Source organism: Sinocyclocheilus rhinocerous, unplaced genomic scaffold, assembly GCF_001515625.1.
Source record: "Sinocyclocheilus rhinocerous isolate Xijiao unplaced genomic scaffold, SAMN03320098_v1.1 scaffold377, whole genome shotgun sequence".
Lineage (NCBI taxonomy): Eukaryota > Metazoa > Chordata > Actinopteri > Cypriniformes > Cyprinidae > Sinocyclocheilus > Sinocyclocheilus rhinocerous.
Window position 1 is genome coordinate 77,728 of NW_015633195.1, and position 17,932 is coordinate 95,659.

The 17,932-nt window shown below is 37.1% G+C and overlaps 1 protein-coding gene across 1 annotated transcript in view; it reads right to left on the bottom strand.

Annotated features, from left to right (window-relative positions):
* The window catches only part of LOC107743877 (zinc finger protein GLIS1-like), a 63,256-nt gene extending 45,599 nt beyond the window's left edge, over nt 1-17,657 (bottom strand). The window contains exons 1-3 of the mRNA XM_016557331.1: nt 17,553-17,657; nt 12,637-12,782; nt 7,477-8,704 (exon numbers count right to left, since the gene is read on the bottom strand). Coding sequence (XP_016412817.1) covers nt 7,477-8,704; nt 12,637-12,782; nt 17,553-17,657 — 1,479 coding nt within the window. The remainder of the gene's footprint in view (nt 1-7,476; nt 8,705-12,636; nt 12,783-17,552) is intronic.
* Nucleotides 17,658-17,932: the final 275 nt, after the last annotated feature.

Here is a 17,932-nt window from a genome sequence, read left to right on the forward strand (position 1 = left end):
ATTATATATATATACATAATATATATATATATATATATATACATATATATATATATACTACAATAAAAAAAAAAAATTATACCAAGCTTAACATTTGTGCTTTTAAATTTGGGCCTCGATTTTAAAACTAGGCCCATTTACTTACATTGTAAGTGCCTCACTGTAACTTTTCTTTTTTTGTAAATTTCTTTTTTTTTTTTAAGAAAATTAGAAACGATACATTGAAATTATTTGCTGTAACAAACATTATTTGTTACAGCAATTTTAAAGAAAAATGTATGACCGAGGAGCATAAAAAATTTGGCTAGCAGTTCATTAAAAGATAAAATAAGCTATAACAATACTACTGAATACCAAATATCTGTATTTAACTAGCAACACTTCACTTTACAACAGCTTAACATTTTCTTGGCATACTCGCCACCAGATTTTTTTTTAAGTCATCTGGCTGGATCATGTTAAACCAACTGATTTTCCACACGTTTGTGCTGCAATGCTAATAAACAATTACAGAAAATACAGACAGAAGTTATAAGGGAATAATAAAAAAATAGTGAAATCGAATAATAAAAACAATATGGCACTAACATAAATTTATAGTACTATACTGGAAAAAAGGACAATAGTAATAAATAACTTGAGTGTTTCCACAAATTTGTGCAGTAAATAAAACCAAAAAAGTGCATTACATTTTCTTATACCTTACAAGTAATTCTGACAAGGACTCTCTCACTCATTATTTGTGCAAACATTATGTTAATGGAGATTGTTTCAAATTACCTTTCACAAATCTGCTGGAAAGTCCATTATAAGATGACCAAGAAAGACAAGCCTCTTTCTTCATAGTTAGGATGATGGGACTAAATTAAGCCCATTCACCTGTGTAGAAAGCCATACATGTACCTGTATGTAGAATAAGTACTGTGTCTAGCAGGGTCTATTGCTCAAAAAGCCTGAGGAAGTTTTGACCATTAGCTGTATTTAGTCCCCTCAGTGTATTAGCAGACGATACGCCCCACTTGCAGGGTTAAACTGATTAAGCACTTGGATTTGGGACAGATATGACACAATTAGGGATATGCCGGTATCAAATTTTCATGTTGCGGTTAATTGCTTATGCTTTTATCACGGTATACGGTATTATCACGATGTTGAAATGAAGTCATAATACAGTATAACAGGTTTAATAACTTTTTTCTTATAACAAAAATAACTGAACATTTAAATGCAATAAAGCAATACAGAAAAATGTATAAAGTTAAAAGTTTTACACAGATTAAAGTGCAAAAGAACTATAAAGACCAATAGGTATCATTTTACAATAAGACCTCAGTGTTGTACATTTTGACCAGTTTATGGGAAAAGTATTCTTAAGATGCATTCAAAATTCTGAATAATTTGTAATATATAATTATTCACGGTATTTAGAAGTGCCCACGATAACAATACCGTGCATATTCATTACCGTGATATATCTCATTACCGAATACCGGCACAAGTCTAGCAATGCTAAATTAATTTGGCCATCAGCCTCTGTCTCACGTTTCAGGTATATAATTAAATGTCAGGAAATTACTTGCTCAAAATATAGCATTCCAGACAAATGCAATTAGCACAAAACATGTATGGATATATCATCCTGGTAATGCGCATTTAAAGCCCTACAGCCATCAGGTGAATTGGCTGAAGGTGAACGCATCCCATAAAAATAAAGTGTGTTAAGCAGGAATAAAGAGCTACCAGATATTTGACAATGATTATGGGTTAAGTAGCTATTAAGAATGCGTAAGTGGCAGAATGTCAGACAGGAAGAGAGAGAAGAGGAGGAGTGACTGGATTGCATTACTATACAGAATGACTGGAAACCTTTTACAGCTTGACAAGAACTTGGCCTGGCGTATTTGACAAGGAAAACAAGCACGATCCATCAATTCCCAGGCCTTTCATTCCTTTGCCAAAACATCAGTCTCCTGACAAATCTCAGACATTTTATGCCAGCAGTTTCATCATGCTAATATATGTATCACATATGGTCTCCGTTGCTTAACTATTAGCATGACGGAAAGACAACCGAGTCACAGATTGGATCTGACAAGAAGCAAAAAAATAAAATTTGTTGATCTTAAAATTAAAGATATAATTCAACCGTAACTTTGATTTGATGAAACATTAGAGAGTTAAAGGTTGCAAATTATGCCGTAATTGTAAAAACAATTCTGAACGTGTGCATTCATCTGCAGTACCATCTGGAAACTTGGATTCAAGTGAGATTTATGACGTTTCCGAAAACTCATATGAACAATGATCATGCTGGAATCATTCACTCCACCTTCCCATTAAATATCCCAAACAGAAGAATCTCCCCAAGCCACTGTTTAAAACCAATTCACCCAGAAGGCAAAGTTTTGGCAAATGGAGTGGAAACAGACAGTAAACAGTCCATGAGTCCTGCTGCTTCAGTGCAGGTAACTGTCGCTACCTGCAAGCATAACGGGGCTTAGAGAGCTGCCAGTTGCTAAGTTAAGTAGACAGGGCAGTAATGTCAGCAGCTCATTCTAGTACATCCACATTAGTATCAACGCCACTTTCTGCCTTTGCTGGGGCAGAACTCAGACAGCTCGGGTTTCGGTGGTGCATTCAGAGGAAAAAGTCAGCTCATGCACAGGCCAGGCGTTTTAATTAGCTAATGGTGCTAGCCGTTTCATCTCCAGCATCTGTGTTGATTGCTCACAAAAGCCTCCATTTACTCCAAAACACGTCATTTTGGCAAAGGTCTGGGCCGGCAGCTGCTGGAGAAATGTCCAAAAATCAGTCTAATAAATCTTTAAATATACGTTTGCCGGTTTCACACTAGCAAAAAGGAAAAAAGGAAATTCCCTGGTCTATGTTTTTTCCAGCAGGTTGTTTAAGCCAATTGTTCTTCAAGTAAAGGTCTGTATGCTCAAACTTTGAAACGAATGTGTCGTAAGGGTGGCTCCGCATGGTGTGGTTTAGGAAGTAAATCCTAATATCCGTTAACATTACAACATGTAATTTAAAAATTAAAACATTTTTTTGCACACCAAATGTTCAATGACCAGCTGTCTGGTGATGGCGACGACGACAAAGAAGAGAAATGCAAGCAAATGGGTGTGTACTGCTCAGAAACATTTACTGCTCCATTAAAATTAAAGTCACATATTCAGACTGCACACCCTACAAATGCGATCTTGTAAACTGAATATTTCACAAATGAGAAATATAAAAAAAAAAAGGGGGTCAGAAAACCTCAGCACTTTAGAAGTGTTATTTTTTGCAAACGAGTGATACGAGTAAAGTATAAATTCAGTATTATTTTTATCATTAATAATTTATTATTATTATTATTATTATTATTATTAATAATAATAATAATAAATACTTTTTTATAAATAAATGTGTTATTTATATTTTATTATAAATACTTTTATAAATGTATTAATAATAATATTAATAATAAATTAAAATATAAAAAATATGGCATGACATGTTGAAAAGGCTTCCAACCCCTGATTAAATAAAACCATATGTGAGGAAAATAGTTTATTAAATAATTTTAAAGTTGAAACTTTTTGAAAATACATGAAAAGTTTCTTCTTAAAAAAACAAACAAACAAACAAAACTAGATGACAAAAAATGCAAGAAAGAAGTCACTAAACAATCCGGTTCCAATATACACAGACATTTTTGCATCAGACATATGTCTAAATGAATGTCAGCACAGATGACGCAGGAAAAGCCAAAGTAGTAAAATCTAAAAGGTCAGAGGAATTATAGTGCTATTATGACTATGAGAACTCAGTGACCGTTTAGTACAGTAGTAAACACACTAACTACATAAAATACAGAACAGCACAGCCCATATTCTTAACCTGTCACAGCAGGCACAAACTGCAGAAAATGGCAAGAAAACCTCAAGTCGACTGCAAGCACGCTAAACCAAAGCCAAGATATTAATGACATAAGATTAAACCAATACATTCCAGAGGAAATTCATTAAAGAAACAATCAGTAATGTTCAACGTTGTAGCATGGATCGGCTCATCAAACGTGATCAACTGGATAAGTAACCGGAGTATTATCAACAGATACGCTTTGATGAATATTTACATGAATTTCATGAGCTCTTGGGATAGGTGATCTGAGATACAAATCCAGAGGTGAAACCAGTACAGCATTGACATATAAGAGCCCTGGGAAGTGTCGGGGCAGCAGTCGCTGGATAAATTTTTAATATTAATGCAGACAAGAAGGGCAAAAAAGCAATAAACTAAAACAACACTTGAATTAGGTATGAAACACAACAGGATATTGCAGTGAGATTATGTTGTTTCCTTTTAGATGCCTTCTCCCTCTGCTCTCCAACTACCACAAAACAGCCTGCGGCACTTTTTAATTGGAAAGGGTGAACCGAAAAGAGGCTCTCAAACTCTGCAAAGCGGTTTTAAGAGGTCTGCCCAGCTCAGTGATTGCAGATGTAGCTGTGTATTTACGTGCCGGGGCATAAAACCACGTCCAGGTATGAATGGTGACAAAGCAGAGAGTCAGAACCCCGTCCTATGTTTGTGATAATGACTTTTTTCTGCCAAGGCGCTGCATGATACAAATGAAATGGGAGAGAACACAAAGCAAGGGAGAGAAAGAAAGAGAGAGAGAGAGAGAGAGAGAGAGAGAGAGAGTGGAATGAGAGAGCGTTATGTTTGGATGCAGGGGAATTGTGCCTTGTGCACTCTTTGAGGAATCTGCAGTTGGAAAGATAATAAAAGGATTAGCTGGGTTTTCTGAAGCATTTGCTTCTAAATCAAAACGTCTCATCGGTTTCCTCTGCACAAATAGCTAGAATACCAAAATGTCTTCGTATATTGTGCAAAGGCCACAAATGCAACATGTTTCAGACAAAAGCTGCTTCTTGCGGAGGTCACAGGAAGGCTTCGATTCGGAGGAAAAAACGAAAACACATCAAAACCTGAGCAGGGTCAACTAGTCAAGTATGTGCACTCATCCATTTTGTGAAATAAATAATAAATACTATTTTTCATAAAATATAAAAAAATAAAATTAATAATAAATAAATAATATAATATAATATAAATATCATATTTATTTTTTCTCCAATGATTACAAAGTACTGAATGAATCAAGATTTTTTCATTCTGAATCACGCAGTTTGTTTGGTTGAGTCTGTACATTAAAAGATTCCCATAAAAACTGCAATGAAACTGCAAAACTGCATTATATCATTTAGCATTAGTAATATCATCATTAAAGTCACTTTTAAATAAAAAAACATCAATACTGTGAAGAAGTCACTCACCCAGTAACACAATAATGCTGCTACAAGTCAATTACATTCCACTCAAACTTGAACACATTACATTACATACTGTACATTATTTTTATTTCCTTAAAAATGAATTTAAATGTCAGTAATTAATATTTGAAAGCACTAAGTTGCAATTTCTGAAACACAAAACAAAAATAAAATCTAAATCTTTCCAAGTACCTTCTGAAATCTACCAAGGGAACACGTACTGCCAGTTGGGAATCATTTAATGATCCACTAAATTTGAAAATGCTTTGACGTTTGACTTAAATTGACCTTTTCTGTTTTTTGAACAGGAAACGTTAATGCGATTCTAGCCCAGGCCACCGGACTGCCTGAAAAAAGAGACTGAACTTGAACAGAGTTGACTCAGTGAGAGGCCCTCACTACATCCAGAGACAATGTCCAGCCATTTTACAACAATACATGGGTTTGTTCCTATCTTAGCATCTGCTTGGCATCGCCATGAATAAAAATGAGTGTTTGTTTGTTCTGACAGGTTGTGACACCAGGGCTCTTGCCACATACTCTGGGCAGAGTTTTGAGAGTAAGAACAGAACTCTTATAGCACTGTTGTACAAGTATGAGCAAGTGAGAAAAAGAGAGAGATTATGCGATTTAAAAAACAATAATACTCAAATACATATATACAACAACAAAAGCAATGAGTCACGAAAATGATTTCCAGAACCACCAAGTTTATGCCGCAGACTGCGCAGCAATGCCGAAAATGTAGTTGCACGGATTTGAAGGAATTTGCATGATCTAATTACATCTGTCAGTCCAGCTGCTGTCAGCTCAGAGTAAACCAACATCTTCTCGAGAATAAACAAAACTTGTCATTAATAACCTCAACGGAATTGCTCAATGCTACCCTTGTAACATACTCCGCATATTAGTGTACAGCTGTCTCCTACTGACACGGCTAAACAGATAATTTGGATACAAAAAGGTATCCCGGGATTTAGAGGAATAGGCTGACTTCAAAACAAGCTGTTATATTATCTGTAAAATAAAAGGATTTTTGGACAGAATCTTGTACATAAAATTTTATATATCTGACAAGAAATCCAACATTCTCCGATTGAGCAATAGAGGGGAATTTTGCTGTCATCTCCTCTGCGGCTCCGTTCTTACAGACTACTACATTTTTCAAAGTGTTTAGTTTGGATAAAAGAGCCAATTCTCTTAATACTTGTGGGACGGCTAAACGTTTAAACCTCCTATTTAAAGGGATCAAGTGCATGCATTGTTTGGTTATGTTAAACAGATGTGTAGAGGGGTTTTTTTTAGATCTCAATCATTTTACTTTTTTAAAAAGGAAAAGACAGAAAGACAGACAGAGAGAAAGAGATCTTAAGAAAATAAACAGAGTTTCACCCTACACAAATTGTGGACTAATTGTGTATTTGGACTTACACATTGGTGGGGCTGGAGCCATTTTTCCACTTGAGCTGAAAATGTTAGAAAAAGCACTTTGACATTGATTAGTGTGTTGACTTGTGGAATCGGAGAGTTTTACCTGGATTTCTTGGGTTTCACCACAACACTATTTATACAGCTAGACTACAGGTCCAATTAAATACCCAAACCCGTCAGTGGAAATGTTAGCTGCACTTTCAGTTGAAATCATAATTTCTCATGCCATGCGATATGGTTGTGAAAGAAAAAAAAAACGCTGAGGAAAATAGGCATAGGTGGTCCCTTGAAAGCGGTTACAAAAAATGAAGCTTGGAGAGAACTTCCAAATATATTCCTTAAATAAAACAGACACAAAATTCAAAAATAATGGATTTGTAAAAAAAACTTTTATGGGGCCTTTAGAAAGAAATTTGGTTTAATAAAGCCTAATGAAAGAGTTATTTGTCCTCTGTTGATAATACATACTTAAAAATTTATTTTAAAACTGACTTGCTTAATTAAAAATAATTATACCGGCATTTGGTTTCCCCAACTTTCCACTCAAATTAAAGTCAACGAGGATTCCAACAAAAACAATTCACTCCGAAATACTGCTTATGCATTTTGAAGGCCATTTCAGCTGCCACCTATAATCAACTCTATGAATTTCATTATGGGGAACTGCTGGAAATTGTGCACTTTTGACAGACAGCTAAAAACGGTAGAGACTCACCATGCATTTGTTGGGTTTCTCTCCAGAGTGAACCCTCATGTGGATGAGCAATTTGTAGCGGGCGTTGAAGGGTTTGTAGCGTCGGACACATCCGGCCCAAAAGCAGGTGAAGTCCTCGCCCTTGCGCTGGTCGATGTGAACCTTCTCAATATGCCTAACCAGCTCCTCCTGCTGCTCATACGCCACGCTACAGTCAATCCATCGGCATACCTGCTTATCGCTAAATACATCCTCCCTGTCGCCCACCTGCTGTTCGACCAGGCCTGTGGGTTTGGGTGGTGCCAGAAGGCCTGAGGGTGGAGACTGTTGCTGGCTCTGAAGATTCAGTAGAGCTCCTGGGCCGGAGCCCATGTACTGGTGCAGGTGGTAGGGAGGGGGCATGGGTGGCCGTGGGGGGCCTGCTTGGTGATGATGGTGGTGGTGCTGGTGGGAATGCCCACCGCAGTGGCTTCCGCGGCTCGTCAGATGGTGATAGTGATGCTGAAAGAGCTCCTCCTCACTTGGAGAGAACTCATCCACCGGTTCCTGTTTCAGTGTCGGCATACAGCTGTCCAGCACCACGCCGGGCTGTATGAGAAGTCCAAGCCCGTCGCAGCTACCCACGCCGGGCCCCGGCTGCATGGAGCCTACGTCCTCACAATGCTCCACCGATGACACCGTGGAGGACGAGGACGAAGAGGAGAGGGGTAGGAGGCAGGACGAGGTGGAAGGTGAAGGCAGCTGAGGGCTGGGTGTGGGGAGAGGCTTGTGGGAGAACGTGGCGGCGGTAGGCGACGATGAATTGGTGTGCAGGCCGTTAACGCAGGACATCTGGGAGGAGCAGATGTTTGTGGCAATATCAGTTCCCTGTGTGGATGACTGGGAGTCCACCGAGAGGCAGCGTCTCTTCAGTCCGCTCGCATTCGGCCTTGCTGAGTGACGCGAGCTCAGGGACAAAGCAAGCGGGGAGGAGCCATCTTCATTATTAAATGGATACACAGTCACTGCCATTGCCGACAATGACAGAACTGTTGCTAAGTTACCTTCACCGCCACCACCGCTGCCGCCACCACCACTGCTCGGACGGTCCAGTTCCCTGCGACCTGCTCCCATCCCTCCTGAAAAGTCGCCCAGGGCCGATCCCAGCTTGTAGCCCTCCTGTTTGATGGGGTACGACAGCAACGCATGACACCTATTGATGCCACCGGACAGAGATGACGAGCTGAGATCCGTCTGAAAGCCAGCAGACCTGCGGGAGAATGAAACACACCCAGAGGAATATGAGGAGCATTTAGGCAGAACGGAGCAGAAAGAATATGCACGCTATTAGTGGCCCAGCCTGTTGAAAGATAAAGGCCAGGGCTTCTCAAAGTGCTGCCAACTCTGCACTGTCAGATACCGCAGGAACAAACAAGCTCTGTGCTCTGGTCCTGGCAAACCTGCACTCTCAAACATCTCTGTTAACACTGACAATGTTTGACCAAAAGCAGCACGATTGGAGAATCATTTTGCAAACCCTTACAGAATCTTATTAGGTTATAATGTTTGGTTTGAGTTAATCAGAAGCTACTTTTTATGTTCCTCTCTCTCTCAGGAAACATCCATTGGATGGGTTTCCACTGTGGTGTATTTTAAACACTGGTTATATCCACCACAAACGCTCCCGAGCAATTCCATGAATAAATGATGCAGGAAATTTGGCCTGAACTATAGTTATGAATGGGTATTTAAAAATAAGAAGAGAGAGAGATGAATACAGGCAGGCTGTCATACTCAACGTATGACAGGCTTTGATGACACAATAGGAGTTAACCGAAGCCTACATGTGAGCTAAATAGAAGTCACCTGGTTTTGGTGGTATAATGGTGGGCCTCTAAACGCTCTGTGTTTACAATACTCCCCATTATAGTGGGAATCTTTGCCCCCCTTGAATGGGGGTCATATTTCCCAGTGCGTCGCTGTGATCTTCCACATAATAATTCCTGTCAGTTTGCTCATTATGGATTTGTGCGCAAAGCTCTGGAATGATGTGAGAAGGGCCCTCTGTCCCAGCAGCCTATGAAAGATTTTGTCTAAGTCCCCTTTTCACTTGTTGCAGGAAATCACTAATGCTAGCGCACTGGCTGAGCTGAAGCCTCAAGTTTGTCATGAGTCGCTCCATTCAGGCTCACCACTTCCTGTTTGGCTGAAGCAGTGACATTCAGCGACAGTATTGGGAGAGTTGGATGGCATGCACTTTGGATAGCATCCCTCGCTGAAACTATGGGTTTCAACTGTACTGCGGCTACACAGAAGCCAAAAGAAACCAACGGCAGTCTCTTTTCCTAGCCATTTAAAAAACAGACACAGCCAATAAGCGCCATCAGTACTGCAGTGTTTGACTAGCTTAGTTGACTTGTTCCGCACTACATTAAGCTTTATAAAAAAAAAACATTATTTGCTTTGCAGATATGTGTTTACATTTTTAATGTAATTAGCAGGACTATAAAATTGCAATCTTAAATGCTTTACATGCACTTTACTAGATCCTAGTATACAACTTTATATTTTGAACAATGTGTTTAATGGGTGTCCTTTTCTGTCATACAATCACTCACATGAACTGCTAATCCTGGATGTCTCAGAGGACAAAAAGCAAAAATCAAAAGCAAATACTTGTTTGTCTTTTAATTAATAATGGCACTAATATACCATTCAAAAGTTAAGGATCGGAAAGATTTTGTAATGTTTTTGACTGACGTTTCTTATGTCCACCAAAGTTGCATTTATTTGAACAAAAATAGAGTAAAAACAGTAATATTGTGAAATACTATTACAATTTAAAATAACTATTTTCTATTTTAATATATTTTAAAATGTATTTTATTCCTGTGATGGCAAAGCTGAATTTTCAGCAGCCATTACTCCAGTCTTCAGTGTCACATGATCCTTCAGAAATCATTCTAATATGCTGAAACTATGATATTGGCCCATTTTTTTCAGGATCCTTTGATGAATAGAAAGTTCAAAAGAACAGCATTCCTCCTATCCTTGTGTCCCTTAGCATGTGTCCCTACTATGCTTTGAGCTCATTTTTATATAGAAATTATATATCTTAAACTTATTTTAGGCTTGATTCCTGTATATGACACTGATAATCGGTTTCACAAGACGCCTTCAAATGCCACAAAGTCAAGAGGTAAACTATACTGCTGATGTGAGGTGCACAGAGAATATAACCAGAAGCCACAGGAATTTTCGGCACAAATCTGTTTTACAGATTTTCAAAATTGCTCAATATCATATCTGGGATGCAATTCTTGCCACAAGAGGCAGCTTGTGAAAACAGTTTTGCTGTTAGCCCTTTAGCTAAGACCCTTTAACCCCCAAAACAGCTATTTAAGCAACCATGAGGAACAGAAGACACAAATATGCATTTTTTCTTCTTTTTCTTCTTTTTCAAAATAACAATAGAACCTTCGAGGCACTTTTGATAACAAGCATAACAACAGACATGAATAGCAGATGACATGCCTTTGGTGAAGGTGATTGTCCCCAATCAACACTCTTGTGCAATACAGAAATGTGCACATCCAACCTGCAGAAGATGAGGCAAATGGCTCAGTATCAGAATACTTCACACTCCATTTGCTTCTTTTAATGTATTATTGTCCAACCCCAAAAACGTTCTGCCAAGTTACATCAATTCAGATCCAAGTTTGCATTAAAAGCCTTGCTCTATATGGAGAGAATTATGGGAGACGTTTAAAGATATGATCCTTTGTTACATTAACAGAATTAGTTATGGCAAGGCTACATAAGAGAAGCTCCTCCACGTTTGGAAACTTGGACAGAATGTTAGATTGGATTTATATTGAATTTGCAATGGTAATTCACTTTTGGGTATTGCACTTGGTTTTGGTCAGAAGGTAGGAGTCTGTGAAAGAACCAGTTGTGAAAGCTGGGACAAAGAGAAAAAGAGAGAAAAAGAGAGATTTTATTGCTCAGGCAACAATGGAACCCACAGCCTACTATCATCAGATGCATGACTGAATTTATGTTTTCTTGTATTCTAAAGTATTGTTTAAGGGGTTTATTCCACTTTTCATTGATAAAGACAGTAGAAAGGAAATTATTGGGAGACCAGATTCAAAACTGCATCTGCCACAATAATACATTTCCTTTATCCAAAATAATATATATATATACACATATATAATAGTGGAATATAATAATAGAATTATAGAAGAATTATGCAAATGCTGCTTGAAATATGAAGCACAGCAATGCTTTATGTCAATTACCCAGATGTGGGAATGATAATATATATATATATATATATATATATATACAGTGGGTACGGAAAGTATTCAGACCCCCTTAAATTTTTCACTCTTTGTTATATTGCAGCCATTTGCTAAAATCATTAAGTAAAGGTAATAGACTATGGGGGGGAATGATTGTCACAACTAGAACGCCACAGGGCAGTGAAAGTAAAGACATGAATAATGTTTTAAAACATTACTATTTCAAATAAATTCTGTTCTTTTAAACTCTCTAGTCATCAAAGATTCCTGAAAAAATGTATAATGGTTTCCACATTAATATTGTTTTCAATAATATGATTGATAATAATAAGAAATGTTTCTTGAGCACCAAATCAGCATATTAGAATTTCTGAAGGATCATGTGACACTGAAGACTGGAGTGCTTCAGCCATCACAGGAATAAATTACACTTTAAAATATATTAAAATAGAAAATTATTATTTTAAATTGTAATAACATTTCACATTATTACTGTTTTTAGTCTTTTTGCACGTCTGACATCAAAACTTAAAATCTCATGTAAACATGTTTTTTTATATATTACAGTTATCAGGATATTGTTGTGCATATTACCATAACAGATTTTTTTGCTTGATATTTTGTTTGATTAACAATTTCATTACTAGTTTGAGCCCTCACATGATGTCCAAAATAAAGTTTGAATCGTCAAGCAAAACCAGTTAAGAATCACTGCTTTACAGTAACATACAGTAGAAGAAACAGTGCAACCCCCCCTGCCCCATAACCCCACCACTGGACCCCGGGGACTCCCTGCATCTGATCAGCAGATGGGCAGGCCATTATTAAATGTAATTGGTGGTAATCTTAGGTGATTTTTTTATTTCGGTGACACTTCATTTTCTACAATTCTCACCTCCTGCCTTTCAAGTCATCTAAGTGCAGCATTAAGTGCTGGAGTGAGACCGAGCTTGTGCCAGCATTTAATGTTTTCAAGTCTTCAGAGATGCTGGCAATGGAAAGCAGATGTCTGAAGATGCAGGAATACAGCAGAAGATGGGGCTTCAGAGAGAGGCTGGAAGAGAGCTGTGCATATGCCCATGTGTGCCAGTGCACGTATGTGTGTATCAACTCTAATGCACATCAAACATGTAAGCCTACAGAACAACAAGCTGCCAAAACCACAAGATATATGCGTCTGGAAATGTGCTGTGACATTTCTACTCAGGCCACTTTAGCACCATAAATCATAGCAGCCACACTTAAACAGTTAATAACGATCAGAACTCACTGATGCACGGTTCCTCTTACATTCGCCTTATTAACTCGTTAGTGGGGCTAGCTAAGGTGGGCATAACCATTACTAGTGCTCATCCTTGGGGTTAGGGATTAAATGTTGACATCTGTGATACCTCAATCATGCGGCTTGTTGAGAAAAGAAGCTCTACTACTTTTCTAAGGGATCTGACACAGTTTTACCTGGAGGACCATAAAACAAGCAAAAAATAATAATAAATAGACTTACATCATATAACATAATGGCTTGGGGAACAAACCACCTTGCAACCTCCAAAAACGATCTTTGAAAAATCTGTTAAAAAAACACTAATTTTATTTCCTGTATACATAAAAAAAAAAGGTTACTCCACCACATCTAATGTTCTCCTCCAAGGCTCTGTACACAAACATAAATGTATGAATGTTTAGTAAATTCAATTATACTGTATATTGTCCATTTTAAAGCTAAATTTGACTTCCAAATAAAAACAAACAATATTTAAATCAAAATAAATATTTTAGTCAACATTTTTGCACCTTGCCTTTCTCTGTTGCTCTATGACTTCCATTTGATGTTTGTGCATGCACATGTTTTGATGAACATGAAACATGCACGGATGAATTTTTCACAATAAAATCTATAAGCATTTAGAAAATAGATAGGGTGAATTTTCATTACAGGCTAGCTTTATGTGTGAAATTTAAAGGGGTCATATGATGCGATTTCAAGTTTTCCTTTCTCTTTGGAGTGTTACAAGCTGATTGTGCCTAGATAAGATCCCTGAAGTTGCAAAGACTAAAGTCTCAAAACCAAAGAGATATTCTTTATCACAGTTAAGACTCTGCCACGCCCCCCTAAAACGGCTCATTCTAACACGCCCCCACATATCTACCCCACTATGTGGAAATATTTGCATAATGCACCCAAATGTGGTCTGAATACTTTCCGTACCCACTGTATATATATAATAGAAACCTTCAAAAGAGCTTTTTCCCCAGACTTCTTATCCGTTTCTCACACAGTGAAATCAAACTGAAAAGGATGAAGGACGAAGAACACATTGGCTCTCATCTATACCTGGAGGACAGACAGAACACAGAGGATTTTTCTCCAGCGCTCTTAGAAGATCTCTGATCCTTGACCAAATGTAAGCGAGGGTAAAGGAGGGAGCAGGTTTGCAAGCATTCAGAAGCTATTAAGGAATGACAATCTTGGGTGTGAGATCACTGCTGTGCGGAGCCAATAACACCTGAGGGCAAAGCAGAGCTCCGTGATGAAGACCAGACTGATGTGCTGGCCTCATTCACAAAAACACAAGAACACAAATCACAGAGCAGAACCGAACTGTAGTGAGAAAAACACTTCCATTGTCATCCTCGTTTCACATGTACAAAAGAACAAGGCTTTTAGACTCTGAGCAAATAACAAAGCTGTTTTATATGGCAAACGCTTCCATGCTATATATCCATCTTATCCAGACTTGTCAACTTATAAAAAGATCACATTTCCAATATATTTTGTTGTTAAGTCAAAGTCTCTGCTTCTAATCAAGCTCCACATTATTTGGTGCAAATTTATCTGTCATTTGGTTATATATTAATACAGTATGGGGACAATATAAATACAACTGGGGAAATTAATAACACAATATTTGACTGGTACATTTACAAAATTGTCACTTTGTCATGTTGATTATTTAGCATATTTTAAACACCTCAAACATTGTTGTTTTATCAAGTAAAGGTAATAGACTATGGGGGGGAATGATTGTCACAACTAGAACGCCACAGGGCAGTGAAAGTAAAGACATGAATAATGTTTTAAAACATTACTATTTCAAATAAATTCTGTTCTTTTAAACTCTCTAGTCATCAAAGATTCCTGAAAAAATGTATAATGGTTTCCACATTAATATTGTTTTCAATAATATGATTGATAATAATAAGAAATGTTTCTTGAGCACCAAATCAGCATATTAGAATTTCTGAAGGATCATGTGACACTGAAGACTGGAGTGCTTCAGCCATCACAGGAATAAATTACACTTTAAAATATATTAAAATAGAAAATTATTATTTTAAATTGTAATAACATTTCACATTATTACTGTTTTTAGTCTTTTTGCACGTCTGACATCAAAACTTAAAATCTCATGTAAACATGTTTTTTTATATATTACAGTTATCAGGATATTGTTGTGCATATTACCATAACAGATTTTTTTGCTTGATATTTATATATGTGTGTGTGTGTGTGTGTGTGTGTGTGTCAGCACATGTACCTGACAGGAACTGACATGAAACTGCTTATTAGCATCTTTGAAAAAGCTTGGATCGTGCTCTTTTTTCCAAAGTAACTCGCTCTGTGGCCATCCGCCATTTTTCAAATGTGTGTTTCCATAAAAGTGTGTTTTGTAAATAGATGCTGATGAGTTTCTCAGTGTGCATCACACAAACCTAATTAATCAACAATTAAATTTGTTTTTCATTATTGGTTTAATCGATTACTTTATTCAGCCCTACTTAGAACAGCCTAACAACATAGCAACACCCTAGCAACTACCTACAAATATCTATTATAGTGCCAAAGATTTTTGCAAGGGCATTCACATTTTCTTCAGAAAAATATAAAAATCTAGTTTCTGTTTCATATTTTATTTCTCTGCTTCTCTTGTTGTCGTTTTGTTTTCCTTTCAATGGTCCCCTCCACTTCTCCTTTTTTCTTTCAGAGACCAGATTAGCAGACTCCTGAGCAGTGGGCTTTTACTGGATTCTCTTGCGCTCTTCAACACGACTGCAGTGTCCTGTGCAGATGTTGCATATTATGGATGAGAGCCTTCTCCATGTTTAAATCTCATATCTCATGTCTATACTTGTGTCTCCACACAGACCCGGAACTTATATTACTTGCTTAGTAATGAAGGTTTGATTGAAAACCTGAGGGTACAACAAAATGAAAAATAACGAAGTCTGGGGAAAGGTTCCCTTAAACAGGTGCCTGGCCCTGAAAGGGCAGGGGGGAAAAACTCGATTAAACTATGAGGGACTGAAATGACTTTGTTTTTCTTGCTGGATTATTGGTACCACCAGACCAGGTTTTTCATGAGGATGAAATTGGTTTGTTATGGCAGTTTCTGTATAAAGACAAATGCAGGTTTATGTTTAGTGACAAAAATGTCACTTTTAGCAAAAATATATTCTTCAGCCAGTGTTTCATGTCAAAGAAAACAAGGTACACCAAAAGCAAAGAATATTATGGCCTCAATATGATGGCCATTTTATGGAAAAACCACTCTTGTGTCAGGGTTATTATTGTTAACTAAAACTAAAACTAATAAAGAAAAAAATCCTTGATTTGAAATGAAATAAATGTCAACTGAAAATAAAATATTGAAAAAAAAAATGTAAACATACTTCATTTCTGCTAGTTGCTGTTTAGTTTAAGTTGAAGTACCAAAATAACTCTAATAAATAAAAATTAATAAAAAAATCTTATAGATATATTTAGAAAATGAAAATAAAAATGACAAACAAAATTACCAAAAAATTAAATGAAAACAGAAAAAAAATTTTAAAAATAATTTAAAATTCTAAAAACTATAATAGTATATCTATTAGACATATCAATGATACTAAAGTATTTTATATTTTTATATGTATTATTTGTTTAGGTGTAAAACTTAAACTGGAAAAACTACTAAAAGTACATTTACTTGAATTACAAAAATTAATTAAAATGTAATTAACATTATGTCATAATTTACTCATTATGTCATAATTTTCTGTGGGATATAGTTCATAATGACAACATCTATTAAGTTACAATAAAATACAATAAAATCACCATGAAAGTATAATAAAAGCAGTTATTTGTAGTTTATTTGTTCTTTTTGTCAGTATTTGTTGTATGTAAAAGAACCATGGGGAAAAAAACGCTTATGGGTTTGGACCAACATGGATGTCGAGTAAATGATAACAGAATTTTTATTTGTGGGTGAGCTAATCCTTTAAGAAACTTTACAGCACAGCAAAGATTTTCTCTTTTGCAACCACATGAAGGGTTTTGCTTTCAGAACACAGACTAAATTAAGTTATAAATAATAAGCTTAAAGATCTGCTGTAACATTATATCTACACAGAGTTCATCAAACAAAAGAAGTAGAATAATTTGCTCATGAGAGGGACAGATGCAGCTGGCCACTGATTTCATAATAGCTTCGGCTCCTAAAACAGTCCGAACTGACCGCAGACTACTGAACACAAACAAACACAAAACACTGCCTGCACTACTCCTACGGTTCAATGACTAAACCGCACGCTTGGACTAGAGAACCTTTATAAATCAAGGCTCACAGTGATTAAAGCATTACATGGCCATTTCAAAACTTTATCGACCATGCACAAACACACCTAGGCAAACGAAGTAAAAAATAAAACAAACTAAAAATGCTAATGACAATCTGTCCTAACTGTGATCAGGCAAGTGACTTCTTGACATGCTTCCAGACATCATGATCAGTTGTTGATCTTCTTCCATACCTTTATTGTAATTACTGGGTTCCACTTGGGCATGTCACCACCTGCTGGCGACTGGCTGTCACTGGAGGAGCCTCTGAGTCTGTCCTCTGTGGACTGACGTGGGTGGATCTGGACCACCATCACTTCGGTTTCCAGTAAGCCGCGGGTGAGGCTGGTTCAGGGTGGTGCTGGAGAACCTGGCAGAGCTTTGGCCGTACCCATTGTGCCAGAGATGGGGTTCATGGCTCCAGCTTTTCAGTTTGTAATGGATACGCTCTCATCAGATCAAATAAAATACAATGCAGCTCCTGCCACATAACTGACTTTTAAAACTTTCCAAAGGCACAAACATTCAGGTCGTCTTTTTCAAAATCAATGTTCAATGAATCTGAAAATCAACAGTCATCTTCAATGCT